The 15,767-nt window shown below is 39.7% G+C and overlaps 1 protein-coding gene across 1 annotated transcript; it reads left to right on the top strand.

Annotated features, from left to right (window-relative positions):
- Positions 1-1,082: 1,082 nt before the first annotated feature.
- Positions 1,083-14,592, top strand: LOC131254732 (protein NUCLEAR FUSION DEFECTIVE 4). The gene is made up of 3 exons (XM_058255448.1): positions 1,083-1,511; positions 12,019-12,926; positions 13,387-14,592. The coding sequence occupies exons 1-3, from the start codon at positions 1,191-1,193 to the stop codon at positions 13,871-13,873; spliced, it is 1,716 nt and encodes a 571-aa protein (XP_058111431.1). The 5' UTR covers positions 1,083-1,190; the 3' UTR covers positions 13,874-14,592.
- The last annotated feature ends 1,175 nt before the right edge of the window (positions 14,593-15,767 follow it).

Genomic DNA, 15,767 nt, shown 5'->3' on the forward strand with positions numbered 1-15,767 from the left:
TCTGTATCTGCAGCGCATGTGTCAAACTCCACCCACATTGGTACTGTGTTGACGTGGTAAAGTTGTATACCCCACCATGATGTAATGGTTATATCCACACCGTCCATTGATTTTCCATATCAATTTAGGGCATGAACCTAAAAATGTAGGGATCCAAAGATCAAATGGACCACAACACAGAAGATAGTGAGACAATGACGCCAACCGTTGAAGCTTATCTAGGGCCGACCATGATGTTTATTTTACATTCAGCTTCTTTATAAGGTCACGCAGACCTAAACCGACGGAAAACACAAATATCAACTTGATCAAAGCTTACATGTACACTAAAAAGTTTTCAATCCATGTTGCTTCTTGTGGTGTGGCCCACTTGAGCTTTGAATCTGTTATTTTTTAAGTATGTCCTGAAATAACAGTAAAAATAGATGGTCGTGCGTGGAGATAACACAAACATCATTTTAAGGCTCACGTGAATTTGCCACGCCAACATATTACTCCCCCATTCTTACTCCACGCGTGTCGTGACTTGTCAGGTCGGATTCAGTACAAATATATGAGATGGCATACAGTACAAAGCTTTCCGGGTTAAGCTGAACACACAACGGTGTATAAGGTGCTATTGAATGAAATCCAATCCGTTCATCATGTGCATTCCGTCATTTCCTACTTGATTAGCAAAACTTAATTCGATCCAAGATATGTGGGCCACACCATACAAAATCAAGACGAGAACATTTAAAATTACACATTGTGGCCCATATGAGTATTTTAATGGCATGAATTTTATTGTATCCATCCATCCTGCTGGGGTAAATCTTATGGATGGATGTGATGACGTATAAATTACATTGCGTGACCGACAAACAATCTGAAATGTCTCTAGCAGTCTTCGTCTCCATCCTACTTTTCCATATAGTGTGGCCCACCTGAGTGTTAATATAACTGATTTTCGAATGCCGACAAGAAAATGAAGCGTGTCACAAGATGGACGGTTTGGATGTGATGTTGGGCCCCACATATTGCGTTGTACGTTAAGCTAACTTACAAAGCTTTGTAGTGGATCCCCTACGGGCATATATACACATCCTTCCCTGTCTAAAGCTGCTGAAAAACAGGGGAGGAGGAGGAGAAGAAGAAGAGAGGCAGAGCTGCGGAGTGACTGAAACCGTTGGATCTTCCGCACCACCTCAATGCCAGTGCTGAAAGCAGGGAGCAGGCCACCATGGGTGGGCCTCGCAGCTGCAGTGTGGGTCCAGATAGCATCAGGCAACGGCTACAACTTCCCTCTCTATTCCCACTCCCTCAAATCCGTGTTGGGCTACAACCAGCAGCAGCTGACGATGCTCGGTGTCGCCAACGATATCGGCGAGAATATCGGCATACTTCCAGGCATCGTCTGCAACAAGTTCCCGCCGTGGGTCATGCTTTCGATCGGGACCGTCGCTTGTTTCGTCGGCTATGGCGTCCTGTGGCTGTCCGTCAGCCAGACTCTGTCCTTGCCCTACTGGGTGGTGAGATTTTTTTTTTTGAAATGTATTTTTTTATTGGTGGAATTGATATCTGTGCCAGCCGGGATTGAATTTCATACACAAACATTTCTCATTTTGGGAATTGAAATGGCACACAATTATCTATACCCCCACCATGATTGATTTTCGTATGCACCCATTTTCGACTTTTGGGAATTGAAATGATACACAATTGTAGCAATTTTTTTTTTTTTTTGGATTTCATTTAGCTGGTGTTGGTGATGTTTGATTGAAGGATGTGCTTCTTTGGGTGGTTTTGGTGGGTTTTTAGTGATTTGGTATGTGGAGAGTCTATTCAATCGATCTGGATCGTTCGTTCTGTCCGGCCAGCTCTTTCGTGGGCTAGCGTGTGAAAATAACACCAATCGATCTGGGTAGTTTTGGTGGGTTTTTAGTGAGTTGGTATGTCGAGAGTCTATTCAATTGATCTGGATGGTTGGTTCTGTCCGGTTAGCTCTTAGTGGGCTAGCGTGTGAAAATGACACCAGTCTGATGGATCCTGTTGTCTCTTGGTATCCTGCAAATTGGGTGGTTGGGATTGTTTTTGACAGAAAAGACAATCATTAATCTGGACCATTCATTCAGCTGGCCTGACCTCTCTAATCTAATCACTTTGGTCCTTTGATCCTACTAATTTCATCTGTGGCTTTTGAAATGGACAGTTGTAAAGAAAAGTTGCCATTTTCAGATGAAAAGGATTGTCTGTAACTTTTGCAGGGTGGCCCATAAAGTTTAGACTGGACCAGACGGATTGTCTAGATCCATCTGATTTGGAGGAAATGTGGCCTTTTATATGTATTGATCCTGTTTTGGTTCTTTTGTGAGTTTTATGACTGTGAATTTCTTCTGTATTTCTATTGAGTTTCGCCTACCCATTTCGAATCTTATTTTCCTTGTGATTTGGATGTATTGGTTATCGTTCCATCATTGCTGAAGTAGAAAGAAAGGTTGTATCTATCAAAGAGGGTGGGTTTGTATGTCAATCTCTTAGGGATTTTTGCACTGTTTTAAATAGCTTGTAGCATATAGTGTGTAATGTAAGCAACATGATACTTCTACATTTTTTATTATATTAATAGGAAAAATATGGTACATAGTATAAATAAATATAAAAAATAGCAAAACTAAAACAGTGGTGTAGAAAAAAAAGTACCCTTCATTTTTTCAAGTAAAAGCATATTCAAAAGAAATTTATTTTTAGTTTTTTTGGAAAAATAACAACTCATTGCAATTAACATAAACAAATATAAACAATTCTTTTTTACTCTTTAGTGAAAAAAGACAACTACTCAAGTATCACTAGATGACTAAGCATGTAGTAGAAGTTATGTAACTGATTGTGGGGCCCACTGTGTGTAACTATGTATGCCATCCAACCTGCGCATCACGTGAGTGCAGCTGTGATGATGGGATGCTGCAAAAGTTAGGGTATCCAATCACCAAGTAGGTCGCACTATAGAAACAATGGATTGTCACTCTCAACTATAGTGTGGTGGCCCACATGATGTTTGGATCAACCTTGGTGGAGTATATAGGCTGGATACCGGGCCACAACATAGAAACAACGGACAACCACCAGGAAAAGAAATCAGACCTCCAATCATCATGTGGGCCACACTATAGATAACAATGAACATCCACTCAAAAAGGACCATTGTAATGTGGTGGCCCACATGACGGATTGGATGAGTTTGATGCCATGCCATACACACACCATCGTAGGCACCATAGAAGAAACAGTTGTAGAACAAGCTTATTCTACAATGTTGCATGGGAACTGGCCTCCCAAAGAGGAAAAAAAAAATGCTAAAAATACCCTAAAGCAATCAAAATGAAATAAAACTCATTTACTGAGATTAAGAGTAAGAAACATACCTCTTTTTAGCTTTAAATCAATAAAAAAACCTAAATCTTGAGCTCCACTGCTCTACAACTATATGGATGTGAAATGGGGGAATCTCAAACTTCTCATTTGATTGGGCGTCAATGCGCATGAAACTTTAGTTATAGAACCTTCTTGTAGGGATGATTACTCCCCCTGAATTTGATCTTTAATGGATGTCTGAACCAAGAGAATCAAATCACCGATTTTTTTTATTTTTTTATTTTTGGGGTCGAAGGTGTGTTCGGTAGCTTTCAAATAGCTTTTGTTTCCTAAAAGCTAGATTCTAATGTTAGTTTTACACTATTTACAATGGTTGTAACTCCCCCCATACATGTGGCATGCCTATACTTTATTGCCATGTGATTATAGTTGTGAATCTAGAGACATGCTCTATCCACAATCGAAATCAAAGTTTGGATGTTCGAGATAGTTGTAATTTAGTGCCACATATGAGGATGAGTCACCGCCATCTATAAATAGGTGTTGAATGTATATAACAACAAAACACACCAAAAGACTTAAGAAATGAAAGTAACACGTAGAGTACGCGACTTATGCTACATACTATGCATTGTATTGCATACGCAACACGCTATGCATCAAGTAGCTTACGCTACATAGTACTTATGCTATCTACCTACGCTAGTAGCATACGCCATGCACTATGCTATAAATGTTATTCAAAGCATTGGATTTTTGTGCTTTGGATGTTGGGATAAGATGTGGAGTTAGGAACATAATTTGATTGATTTATCTATACATGGCGTCTATTTATTTATTTATTTTTTTGCTTTTTCTTGAGGGATTCGTTTGACCTTCCCCTTTATTCGGTAGATTTTCGTTGAACATCAACCATTAAGGGATTGGTTGTAGTGATGTTGATTCAATGTAATCGTCTCTATTGTGACTACTCTTGAGTAATTGTGTCACTGTTGCTTCTCTAGTTTTAGCTAGTTATGGGTGTCATATGGCTTGAGAATTTACCAAAGTGAAATTTTTCATCAAATTTTCTTATGTATGATGTAGATTTTTTTACATTTTTTATTTTTCTTTTTTCTTTTCTTTTGTTTAGTGGTAGTAGATTTCTTCGTGTCACTATTTCTTCTCTTTTGGATATTATTACACCTTCCTCCCCACTAGCCGAACAAAAGCCACAACCTTGGTAGGAGCACTCTAGAACCAAGTCTTGAATGTATGATTTCTACTCTCACCCATTGGGATTTTTCAGAGGGCTTTGTAGAAATAGCAGATGGAGAACCGACTTGTTGATTTTCCACCCCATATAATCCCTCTCCCCCATTATTGGAGTGCATCCTTGATGCTTTTTCTTGAAGCCTTATGAACTCCTATACTTCCTCATCTTGCAAATTCCCACGACAAGGAGGCATCCAAACCACAACACCATCACATAGGGAAAAGCATCAAGCAACTGGAACATTTTCCTCCGGAGAAAAGCGGGCTAGCCATGTTGCTAATATCTTGTTGCACCCAATGAAATAGCTTCCAACACCAAAATTTGATAAAGAGAAGAGTTAGAATTTCTCTGTGTAAAAAAGTCTAAAGAAGGAAGGAGATCGATAACATTTATCTTAGTTGCTAAAGAAGGAACAATACAATCAGATGTTCCACCTCTTATGCAAAAGCTCCTTCATGAATATCAAGACTTGGTGCCTTAACAACTCTCAGCTAGAGTTAGAAGAATATTAAACACTATATTGACTTGGTGCTAGGTTTGAACATGTTGAATATGTTGGAAATAATGTGTTGAAAATAGTAGATAATATTCGGAAAATCAGAAAATTAAATAATAAAATAAAGTAAGAAAAGATGACTTATTTGTTTGAGTTGAGGTGTGACTGGCTCACTCGGCTTGAAACCAAATTTGTCCTCCTTGGACTGTGTCCCAAGTGTAAAAGGAATCTTGGACAGTTGACCTCCAGGATATAACGACTATTACCCGATCCCAGCAGTGCACTCGTTGTTCATGGGCTCGAACTAGCGTGTATAACCGAAGTGAGTTCAACAAATTCAGTTGGCAAAACAACATTGAACCAGAGACATTTTGAAGAACTAGAGAGAAATCGTTGTTTTTTTAAATAAATTATTCGGAAAAGGAGTAGGTTTATATATAGATCACGATTATGAGCTTAAAGTATCGTTTCAAATGGGTTAGGTCCATTGGGTTTGAACCCAATTGATGCGACCACCCGAACAGACGCATCCCTGGTTCGAAATTCGTGCAAAACAGACAGGTGTGAGTATACTCGCGTAGTACAAAACAAAACCATTCGTGTGAGTGTACTCTCACTCCTCACATAGACCCGGACCCGGCCCGGAACAGAGTGCATGCATGCACGGCTATGGTTCGGCTCGGCGCACGCACGCACGTGTGGTCAATGGCATAGGTTCAGGCTAATGGCATAGTCCCCCCATTGGACTGAATTCACATGCCCCCTAAGAAGGGGCTCAAGACCCATGCAAAACTTCTCTCTTATATATTTGGGTTTTTCTTTGGTCTTTTCCGATGTGGGACAAGAGATACACTAAAAATAAAACACTTTTTAAAACAAGAAATAAGGAAAATTTCAAATTTTTAAAACACTTTATTTTAAAATCCTTTTAAAATACAACAGAATAATGCGCATTACCAAATGAGTCTAGCCAAACAAGCCGAACTCTTACCTATTAGATGGTCTAGCATAAAGAAGCTCAAAAGAAGAAAGAGAGAAAGAAGTGAAAGAAGGATATCAAAGAGAGCAGAGTCAAATACTGGTAAGATGCAAATGAACATCACTGCGAGAAGATATGTAAAGAAGGTGATTTGGTTATGATTTGTCTCCATAATGAAAGGTTTCCAAGGGGAACTTACAATGAGCTCAAGTCCGAGAAAGTTGGGTTACAATGCCTATGAGAATTTGCCAGGTGACTTGGATACTTCGCCATCATTCAATGTGATAGATTTGTTTGAGTATATCACGGCAAGCCACTTGATGTGCAAGACAAAGTTATTGCACAATGGTCAAATAACTCCTAGAGAAGCAAAAAGAAGAATTTGAACAAGTGTTACAGATGAAGACCATTAACACTTGATGAGGTCAATACAAACAATACTTGGTGAAATGGTAGAACAAGCCCTATTTGAATGAACATGGTTCACGGGCAACAAATTGAAAAAGATTGGATTTGGACCTCTATTACTTGTATGAAGCGTCTAACTCGTGAAGTTAAGTTCTCTCCAACCCAAGAGAATAATGAAGGCCCAAAGCCCACCATAGGACCAATATGTGTTGAATTTTAGGCTAGTCGTTGCTAGTTTCGGGGGCTTAATGTCGAAGTCTACATTTCAATGTACTTAGACGATAGGTGGCTAGTGTGGAAGATATGATTGAAGAATTTGGGAGATGCATTTTCACTATTTTAGGCCAAATCTTCTTGGATTATTGTTATCTTAAATAAATTAGATTGATTTGAAATCAATCTAATACCGACTCCTCCCGGAATTGCGTTATCGGATTGGAGGCGTAGAGCAATTGACATTTTCTGAGTTTGTGAGTTTTCTGAAGTACTTGTAAGAGAAGAAATTTGAATTATTAATAAAGTTTTTTCTCCCCTTCTACTCGAATATTTCTTGTGAATGTACACGTGTTCATTTCTTTGTGATTTGGTTATCGAGATTTCATTGACTCGATAGCTGGGTTGCATCAGGAGTCAAGTGGAAAAAGAAGGAAAACACTAGATCTATTGAGAAAACTTGCAATAAACTTGGGGGCAATGCATTTAGTCCTCACATAGTGTAGATGAATATCTAAATAAAAAAGTTAAAGTTTCATCAACTCGCTAGCAGTGATAGTCTCAAATGACCATCTTCTTTATAGGTGCAACTCATGGAAAATGAATAATGTCCTTCAAAAAGGCCCAAGTCCTTCACTTAGTTGCAAGATCTTTCTAAATAGGTGCCACTCCCTCTTCATATGATGCTTCGGACTTGTCGTCCAGCTCCCACTTCTTGTCATTTATACTTGATAACTTCTCTTCACACTTCATGCAATTATAGTCCTTCACCGATGAGTCATTCCTTCAATAAATGCCATTAGTGATGTCATACCGTGAGGAACATAAGGGCTCCCTGATTCACTTAGGGAAGTTTGATATGCATTTCAACACCCAAACTTGACTGCACAAATATTTGAAGGTATTATCTTTGAGCAGTTCTTACCATCCTTGTAGCCTAAATAAATTACATAAAGATCACCCTATAATAATTCTAACCAAATGGAAATCATACATATATGTTTGCCCTAGATATTGTTAGAAGCCTTCTGGACTAAATCAGAATGTTGAATTCCACATCTCCTACCCATAACCTTATGGTCCTCCCCTTTTAGCATAGTTTGCTTCAATTAGAAGGGTCTATCTCCCTCCCTCAAATACACATGGCACTCTGCCATAATCTACAGAGCCACCATGTGGACATCCATAGCCTAAAAGTCATGCCGGTTATGAAACCTGTCAATTTTTGTTTCTAACGATAATGAGAGTTTTGATTATATTAAAGCACCAAGGCAGCAACCAAAAGGGCTCAAAATTGGGACGACTACAAATCTAACAAAATAGATAATGAGGAATCATCTATATAGAAAAGACACTTTGATTGATTCAACCTATGTATCTCTTGAAGAGGACCAAGCATGGGTTTGGTCGAGTGCCAAAGAGCATGTGAAGACCTCAAGCAAGCTGTGCAGGTAAGGAGTGTCATAAAGGCTGTGCGCTTACAAGTTGAATGGAACAAACAGAAGTGCCCCACCCCATCATCTATCTACAAACAAGCACTTTAAGCTACTAGACATATAGATCTCTTAAAGAAGGACCGAGCATGGGTTTGGTTGGAATGCTAAAGATCATTTGAAAACCTCAAGCAAGTTGTTGCAGGTAAGAAGCATCTCATTGATTGTGCACTTACAAGTTGAGTGGAATGGCATAAGCTCCCCCCAATCATCTGTCTATAAAGAGGCATTTGAGCCTCTCCACTTATGGATGCCTTAAAGTAAAGGACCAGGTGTGACTTTGGTTGAAGTGCCGAAGAGCATTTGAAGACCCAAGCAAGTTGCTGAGGGTAAGGAGCATCACACAGATTGTGAACTTGCAAGTAGAGTGGAAGCACTTTGAACCGTTCCACTTGCAGATCTCTTAAAGGACGGGCTTACTTGCATGATCCTTCCAGCCAGGTGTGCTCTTGCTTTGGATCGTGCTGCAGAGTCGTGCTTCTGCTCCTGCGTCCTAGCTGTATATACTTAGACGCTTCCTTGCTCCTGTACTCGAATTTGTTGCTTCTCCGCTTCACATACAACTACAGGATCAAGCATGGGTTTGGTCAGAGGTGTGCCAAAAAGCATTTGAAGATCTCAAGCAGGCCTTCCCAATTAAGGAACATCACATGGAACACAAACTTGCAAGTCGTATGGAACAAACCAGCTCACATTGAAGAGCTTGACTTCTTGTTGTTAAACTATAATAAAGAAACAGTACCTGCTATTGTGTTGGTCATGTCTCTCAAGTGAAGGTTCCTTACTGCCGATGAAGAAGAGGCACTATATGTCTAGTTATTGTCATAAATAAATAAACCACACTAGTTAACTTGGCAGCACTCTCTCTCCTTTCTTTTCATTTCATGCTTCAGACTGCTCCAACAACACCCCTTGGAATGCTGAAGGACAGACGCTAAACTTCCCTCTCACTGAAGACCCCATAAAATCATGGGATAGAGGCTAGGCACGCCTCAATCTCATTTCTTGGACTAACTGCACCCTCTTCTTGTTTTCATTCCAACACTCCCATCAGTTACGATAAACAGCAAAGGGGCATTAAAGTTCCTATTTCTTCCTATTATACACAACAAAAACTCAATAAGAGCACTTTTTCTTATTCCACATGTATGTTGGAGCTCTAGCCATTCATGGAGGCACACATGCCAATATAGAAGACAGCAGATATTTAATCTTTCCATATGGTGCAATACACCCCTTAGATTTTGCCTAACAATAAGATTATTCCACAACTCACACTGACCTCATATTATCCAAATCGATGTTTAACAGTGGGATGTATTCCTAATTATTAAAGAATAAGATCTCAGTGTAATTTCATACCAGATCTCTCATTTTTGTTTATCATCTGGACGTATTCCTGGATGTGTATGCCTGGACTCCGTGAGGCATATATTATTGATGAACCTTGGAGACCCTGCCGGCTTCCTCTTTTCTTTTGAGGGGAGTTAATTGAGACTCCGGTTGTGTTTGATGCTTGATATGTATGCAACATAGAAATGGGACATGTCACATATATTAACTCAAATAAAACTGACTAAATTGTGGAGCCTGCTGTGGTGTTGCAGTTTAAAATAGGATTGATTGGACAATCCTAACCTTTGATTCTTGGACACACATTATTCGAAATACAATGATTGGATATTCCCGTTTTAAACTGTCCAATAATGTCCAGCAATCTAATATTTAGATAATCAAATTAGAATAATTTTTTGGTTCACGATACGTCTAAACTGTTACCCATAATTTGTACAGTTTATTTTGAATTACTTGTACACCACATGTACAATTTATCAGTAATTTCTAACTGCATGTATATCATCTATCACTCTAAAATCAGATTGGTTGGACAACCCTAACCTCTGATTCATGCACACTTGTTTTTTGAGATAATAGCATTGGATATTTTCATTTTACACCATCCAATAAATGTCTGGCAATCTAATATTTTGATAACCGAATAAGAGTAATTTTTGGTTCATGGTACATCTACACTGGTATCCATTTGGATGGTTTATTTTGACTTGTATGCCAGTATGCAGTTTCGCAGTAATTTCTGACTCCATGTTCATCATACCTCACGTCCTGCCAGAGTATCAAAGTATGTCTCTTCTTTTGAATGGGAAAGCTATTGGATGGTTGAAAAAAAAAAAAAGAAGAAAAGAAAAGAAAAAAGAAGTCCAATGGTCCTATTTCAACAAGCAAATGTCCACTAATAAGAGGTTAGGATTGTTGAACCAATCTGACTTTGGGACTCTGACGTAGCAACAGTTGCATCCACAATTTCATCGGTTTAAGGTGATGCATGCCACGTGTTCAATTTCTGAGTGCTTGCATATCATATAACTCCACTCCCCATATCCATACTGGATTTTGTTCACATGTTGAGTTACTGTGTTTGAGCTGGTTGGCCCATCTTGATGTGTATGTGAAATCAAAACCATAGATTACTCTTGAAATAGCCTCCTGAAGATGTCTGGACTGTAACAACTCGCTGTCTATCTATTTATCTAGCTATCTACAGTGAAATTCATGACCTTCCCTCCTAGATAATTATCCCATTTGTCCATGTTATCCATGTTATCCATGTCAATGGATTGGTTTGAGTTTTGGGCCCCTGGACAAACATGATGGGGCTTTTTTGATGGACGGAATGGAATCATGCACGCATCATGGCGGGGACCCACAAAGGTCGACACTATGGGATCTTTCTCCCAATTGAGGGTGCCATCTATGTATCTACAATGAAACTCATGACTTGTCCTCTTGGATAGTCGGAAAATACAATGGGGCGTGTTTGATGGACGGATTAGATATCATGCACACATCATGGTGGGGCCCACAAAAGTCAACCCTATTGCATCATTCTCCTACATGCATGGTGGTATCTATCTGCAGGGGGATTTGACTTATCCTCTTGGATAATCATTTCATTTGTCCATACTGATAGAGCAGCTAATGTTATCAACAATGCCTCAGCCAATGAAGCTACCAATAGGGACAATCTACGTAAGGGAGTGTCTTTCTTCATTTATATATACTGTATTCAGAATAAAATTGTCTTTTCTTATTTAATAATTCACAAGCAAGAACTTTTAAGGTGGGATTTCCCTTTGATTTTCTTTAGTTCAATTAACATGAAACTTTCATACTAAGAAATGTGCACTTGTTGGTTTACAAACATCTGAGATTTTGTTCACTTCATGTTAGAACATTTTCAGTTGCTTACAAACATTAAGTTGCAGCGCATATGCATTAGTTTGGATATGGGATTCGATTAGTTATCATGTAATCTTGCACAATGGTCTCTGTGTTGTTCACTGAAACTGCATGTTTTTGCTGATTATTATGACCATGTAAATAACACTCTCAAGCATATGCAATCACCTAGTCTGAGGATTGTCACATATAAAGACTGTATGCTATCACATCTGGCTCCAATTAGTATGATTTGTCAATAAATTCAATTGAAATGTTCAATTCCCCGAGACCATCTGAGTGTGATGATACTAAAGCTCATTACATAATGCTGTTCGGCCATTAAAAATAAAATGTTATATTATAGTCTTTAACCTGTTGTGGCAGTGAAACTGACATTATCTGCTAATGGGTCACAGTAATCTTTGTTGACCATGTCTAACATTTGATTTTTGTTGCTCCTGGGATCTTAGTATTTCAGTTATTACTGTTGTGTGTGATAACTTACATTATTTTTTATTTCCAAAACCAATAATAATAATAATAAATAAATTATCTTTCCATTTTTGTGATGATTTGTCAGCTATGGATCGCATTAGTAATTGCTACCAACAGCAGTGCATGGCTTGGAACTGGAGTGCTTGTGACCAACATGAAGAACTTTCCTCTCAGTAGGGGCACTGTTGCTGGCATTCTCAAGGGTTATGTCGGGCTCAGTGCTGCAGTCTTTACAGAAATTTACGCAGGGGTGCTTCATAACTCCTCCACAAAGCTCTTGCTTTTTCTTGCACTCGGGATTCCTGCTTTATGCCTGGCATTGATGTACTTGGTTAGGCCTTGCACCCCTGCAACAGAAGATGACTCGACCCAACATGGTCATTTCCTATTCACCCAAGTTGCCAGTGTTTTCCTAGGCATCTATCTTCTCACAACTACAATTTTGGACGATGTTCTCTCTTTGAATGATGCCATTTCCTACGCATTTGTGGGTATAATGGTTCTCCTCCTCCTGGCACCTCTAGCAATCCCCATAAAGATGACTCTATACCCAGCTAATCCTAAAAGGTCGGGTATATTAAGCCAGTCTGCTTCTACGGACCATCTAATTATGGAGGAACGTGAGTCAGACAAAATGGAACCGTTGTTGTCTTCATCAACAGCAAATCTTGGGAGTTTCCTGGAGGGTGACGATTCTTCTGATTTGAATATACTTCTGGCTGAGGGGGAAGGAGCCGTGAGCATGAAGAAGAAGAGGCGGCCTAAGAGGGGGGAGGATTTCAAATTCCGTGAAGCTCTCATCAAAGCTGATTTCTGGCTTCTGTTTTTGGTCTACTTTCTTGGGGTTGGCTCTGGTGTTACTGTTCTCAATAATTTGGCACAGATTGGGATCGCAGCAGGTGTGACTGATACGACTCTCCTGTTGTCTCTCTTCAGCTTCTGTAATTTTGTCGGCCGTCTTGGTGGTGGTGCTGTTTCTGAATATTTTGTCAGGTAAGTACAGTTTGAGGTGTTATATGTTAATCAAAGGAAACTGTTCTTTTTCTGATCAAGCACGGGCGGTGGGCCCACCTTCCAGTGAACATAAATTGGTGATCTGGTGAGAAACATCATGGGATGGGCCACACCCCAAGTTATACCTCATCAGATTATCCTAGCCATCCGATTCAACCAATGATCCACATTTAACAGGGTCAAGTTGGATGTACATGAGTGTCTGGTGGGTGGGTTGGGATGGTTGGTGTCTCCGATCCACAATCTGGCCAACTGCATGAAAGATTTGGATCAGCAAAGGGTGGGCCACACATTTATTGGGCCCAGCCAGAAAATACTGAATCATTTTATATTCCTTTAACAATTCTCCTCTTCTCGGTGATAAAGCATTTCATTCTACTATAATGTGTTCTAAGCTTCACAGATCCTCTGTCCATAATGATAGAATACTCTCTTGCAGGCTGAAGATGCTTCCTAGGACGATTTGGATGGCTGTCACACAAGTAATCATGATCGTTGCATACCTTCTGTTTGCCTCATTTCTTAGTGGCACCCTTTATGCCGCAACTGCACTTCTCGGCATCTGTTATGGTGTACAATTCTCTATCATGGTGCCAACCGCCTCTGAGCTTTTTGGTTTGAAGCACTTTGGTATAATCTACAATTTCATGTTGATTGGCAATCCCCTCGGCGCTCTTCTCTTCTCTGGTGTGCTTGCAGGGTATGTGTATGATAAGGAGGCACAAAGGCAGCATGCCAGTCTTCTCCTTGGCACAAGCAGTTCATGCTTGGGTCCCAACTGCTTTAGGCTCACATTCTTCGTTCTGGCTGGGGTCTGTGGTTTGGGAGCCATTATAGGTGTAATTCTAACAATCAGAATAAGACCTGTGTATCAAATGCTCTATTCCGGGGGCTCATTTCGGCTGCCTCCAAGTTCAGGTCATTGACCGATTCATCCTTGTGTTGAAAGTTAGGATGTTGGAGTATGAGTAATTCAACACTTTGTGAGGCGCGTGTGATTGTTTTAAGTCAGTAAATGTACTCTCGAAGTGCTCAAGCTTGGCCCCAAGAAGTTGTTTTCTTTGATCAGGGGCTCTGGGGCCGAGTTCAGGTCGTAGACCGATTCATCCTCGTGTTGGAAGTTAAGATGTTGGAGTATAAGTAATTCAATGCTTTGTATGGTGCGTGTGATTGTTGTAAGTCAGTTTGTGTAATCTTGAAGTGTTTGAGCCCGGCCACAAGAAATGTTTTTCTTCGATCTTGGACTTCTGAGACAGCAGTTCAGTTGAGAAGTTTCTTTTCACGTCTGTTCTATTTTGATATGTCCTGATTTTGGTCAGAAGAATGCCATGTATCATGTTGGAGACGGCTAAACTCGCTCTGGTTGATGTATGTAGTATGTGATTCTGTCAAGACTTTCAAGTATTTCCTTTGTCAGAGCATGGGAGCTATGCTTCTTTGAGATGGTATATCACTGATCGGTGATCCTTTTGTTCTGTATTAACAGACGTGACTGCGAGCAATAGTATATGTAATGATTTGAAAACATATCCATTATGTTACTATATGCATCTTTAGCTAGCATCCGAGATGGCTTCTTTCTTTTGTATGCTTCAAAATCATCTAATATTCGAACCACCTGTGATAGCTTTGGGTGATCCTTCAATTTGTGTTCTTGTACTCTTCCATATTACATATTGGCAGCCACTTTGTGTGACTGTTTTTGGCTTGTTTTTCTTTAATCAGTAGCTAAATTGCATCTTATAAATCATAATAAACTATGAAACTCTTCCTATCATCACTGTTCGTAAGATTACCACATGGATTGGCTATGTTTTTCATCTTTCCTTCTCACATGGTTATGTTCTCCTCTCTATGGAATCATGGATAGCTTTTGGACTTGGAAGGAATCATGGATATGGATATACTCACCTATAATCATGGAAGGAATTTTTATTTTTTATTTATTTTTATTTTTTAAATTACACACGCACACTCACCCCCACACATGCGGGTGAGATTTCACCACCTATGGGTACTCGAACCCTTGACCAGGTGTTGAAACTCCTAAGAGTCTACCACTGGAGCAAGAGTAAGGACCCTAATCATGGAAGGAATTATTAGGTGAGTATATGCATATTACTTGTCCTGAAGTGAAACACTGATTGTGTAGTAACCTTTATGGGCCCACCATGATGTATGTGTTTTATAGATGCTGTTCATGTCAGCTCATTTTAGGGTGTGAGCCCAAAATTGAAGTATATCCAAATCTCAAGTGGACCACACCATAGTAAACATTGGGAATTGAATGCCTACTGTTGAAAACTTCTTAGGGGTAAGTAGTTTTGTATCAAACTGAAACTTGTGTTTATCTATGATACATGTCCATGTGAACTTGTGAACAGGTTGGATGACAGATAAACATCATTGCCCTAGGGAGGTTTCAACGGTGGACGTCATTATCCCCAGTGTTTTCTGTGGTGTGGTCCACTTGAGCTTTGGATATGATTCAATTTTGGGCTCATCCGCTTACAATGAGCTGGAAAAATGGATGAACAGTGTGGATAATGATTCATTCATCACAGTGGGCCCCACAGAGTTTACTCTACTCACTACACAATCGGCTCTCTCAATTGTGGAGGTGGGGCCCATGGCTCCCTGATCCTAGGTATTGATATTATGGTCCCCAACATGGATGGAGGATTCCCTAGAAATCCGCTGATCAAATTATCCAAGCCCTTATATCAAAATACGTAAACAGATGGTTAGGAAAACAAAAAACAAAAAAAAAACCTAAGTTTGAACAGTACAAGCTTCCAGTAGGTTTGAACAGTACAAGCT

This window comes from Magnolia sinica, chromosome 9, assembly GCF_029962835.1.
Source record: "Magnolia sinica isolate HGM2019 chromosome 9, MsV1, whole genome shotgun sequence".
Classification (NCBI taxonomy): Eukaryota; Viridiplantae; Streptophyta; class Magnoliopsida; order Magnoliales; family Magnoliaceae; genus Magnolia; species Magnolia sinica.

Bases quoted from the DNA above. Each gene is read 5' to 3' on its own strand.
- LOC131254732 (XM_058255448.1), top strand. From the start codon at position 1,191: ATGCCAGTGCTGAAAGCAGGGAGCAGGCCACCATGGGTGGGCCTCGCA. The intron at 1,512-12,018 runs GTGAGATTTTTT...ATGATTTGTCAG, and splicing joins TGTCCTTGCCCTACTGGGTG to CTATGGATCGCATTAGTAAT. The intron at 12,927-13,386 runs GTAAGTACAGTT...ACTCTCTTGCAG, and splicing joins GTTTCTGAATATTTTGTCAG to GCTGAAGATGCTTCCTAGGA.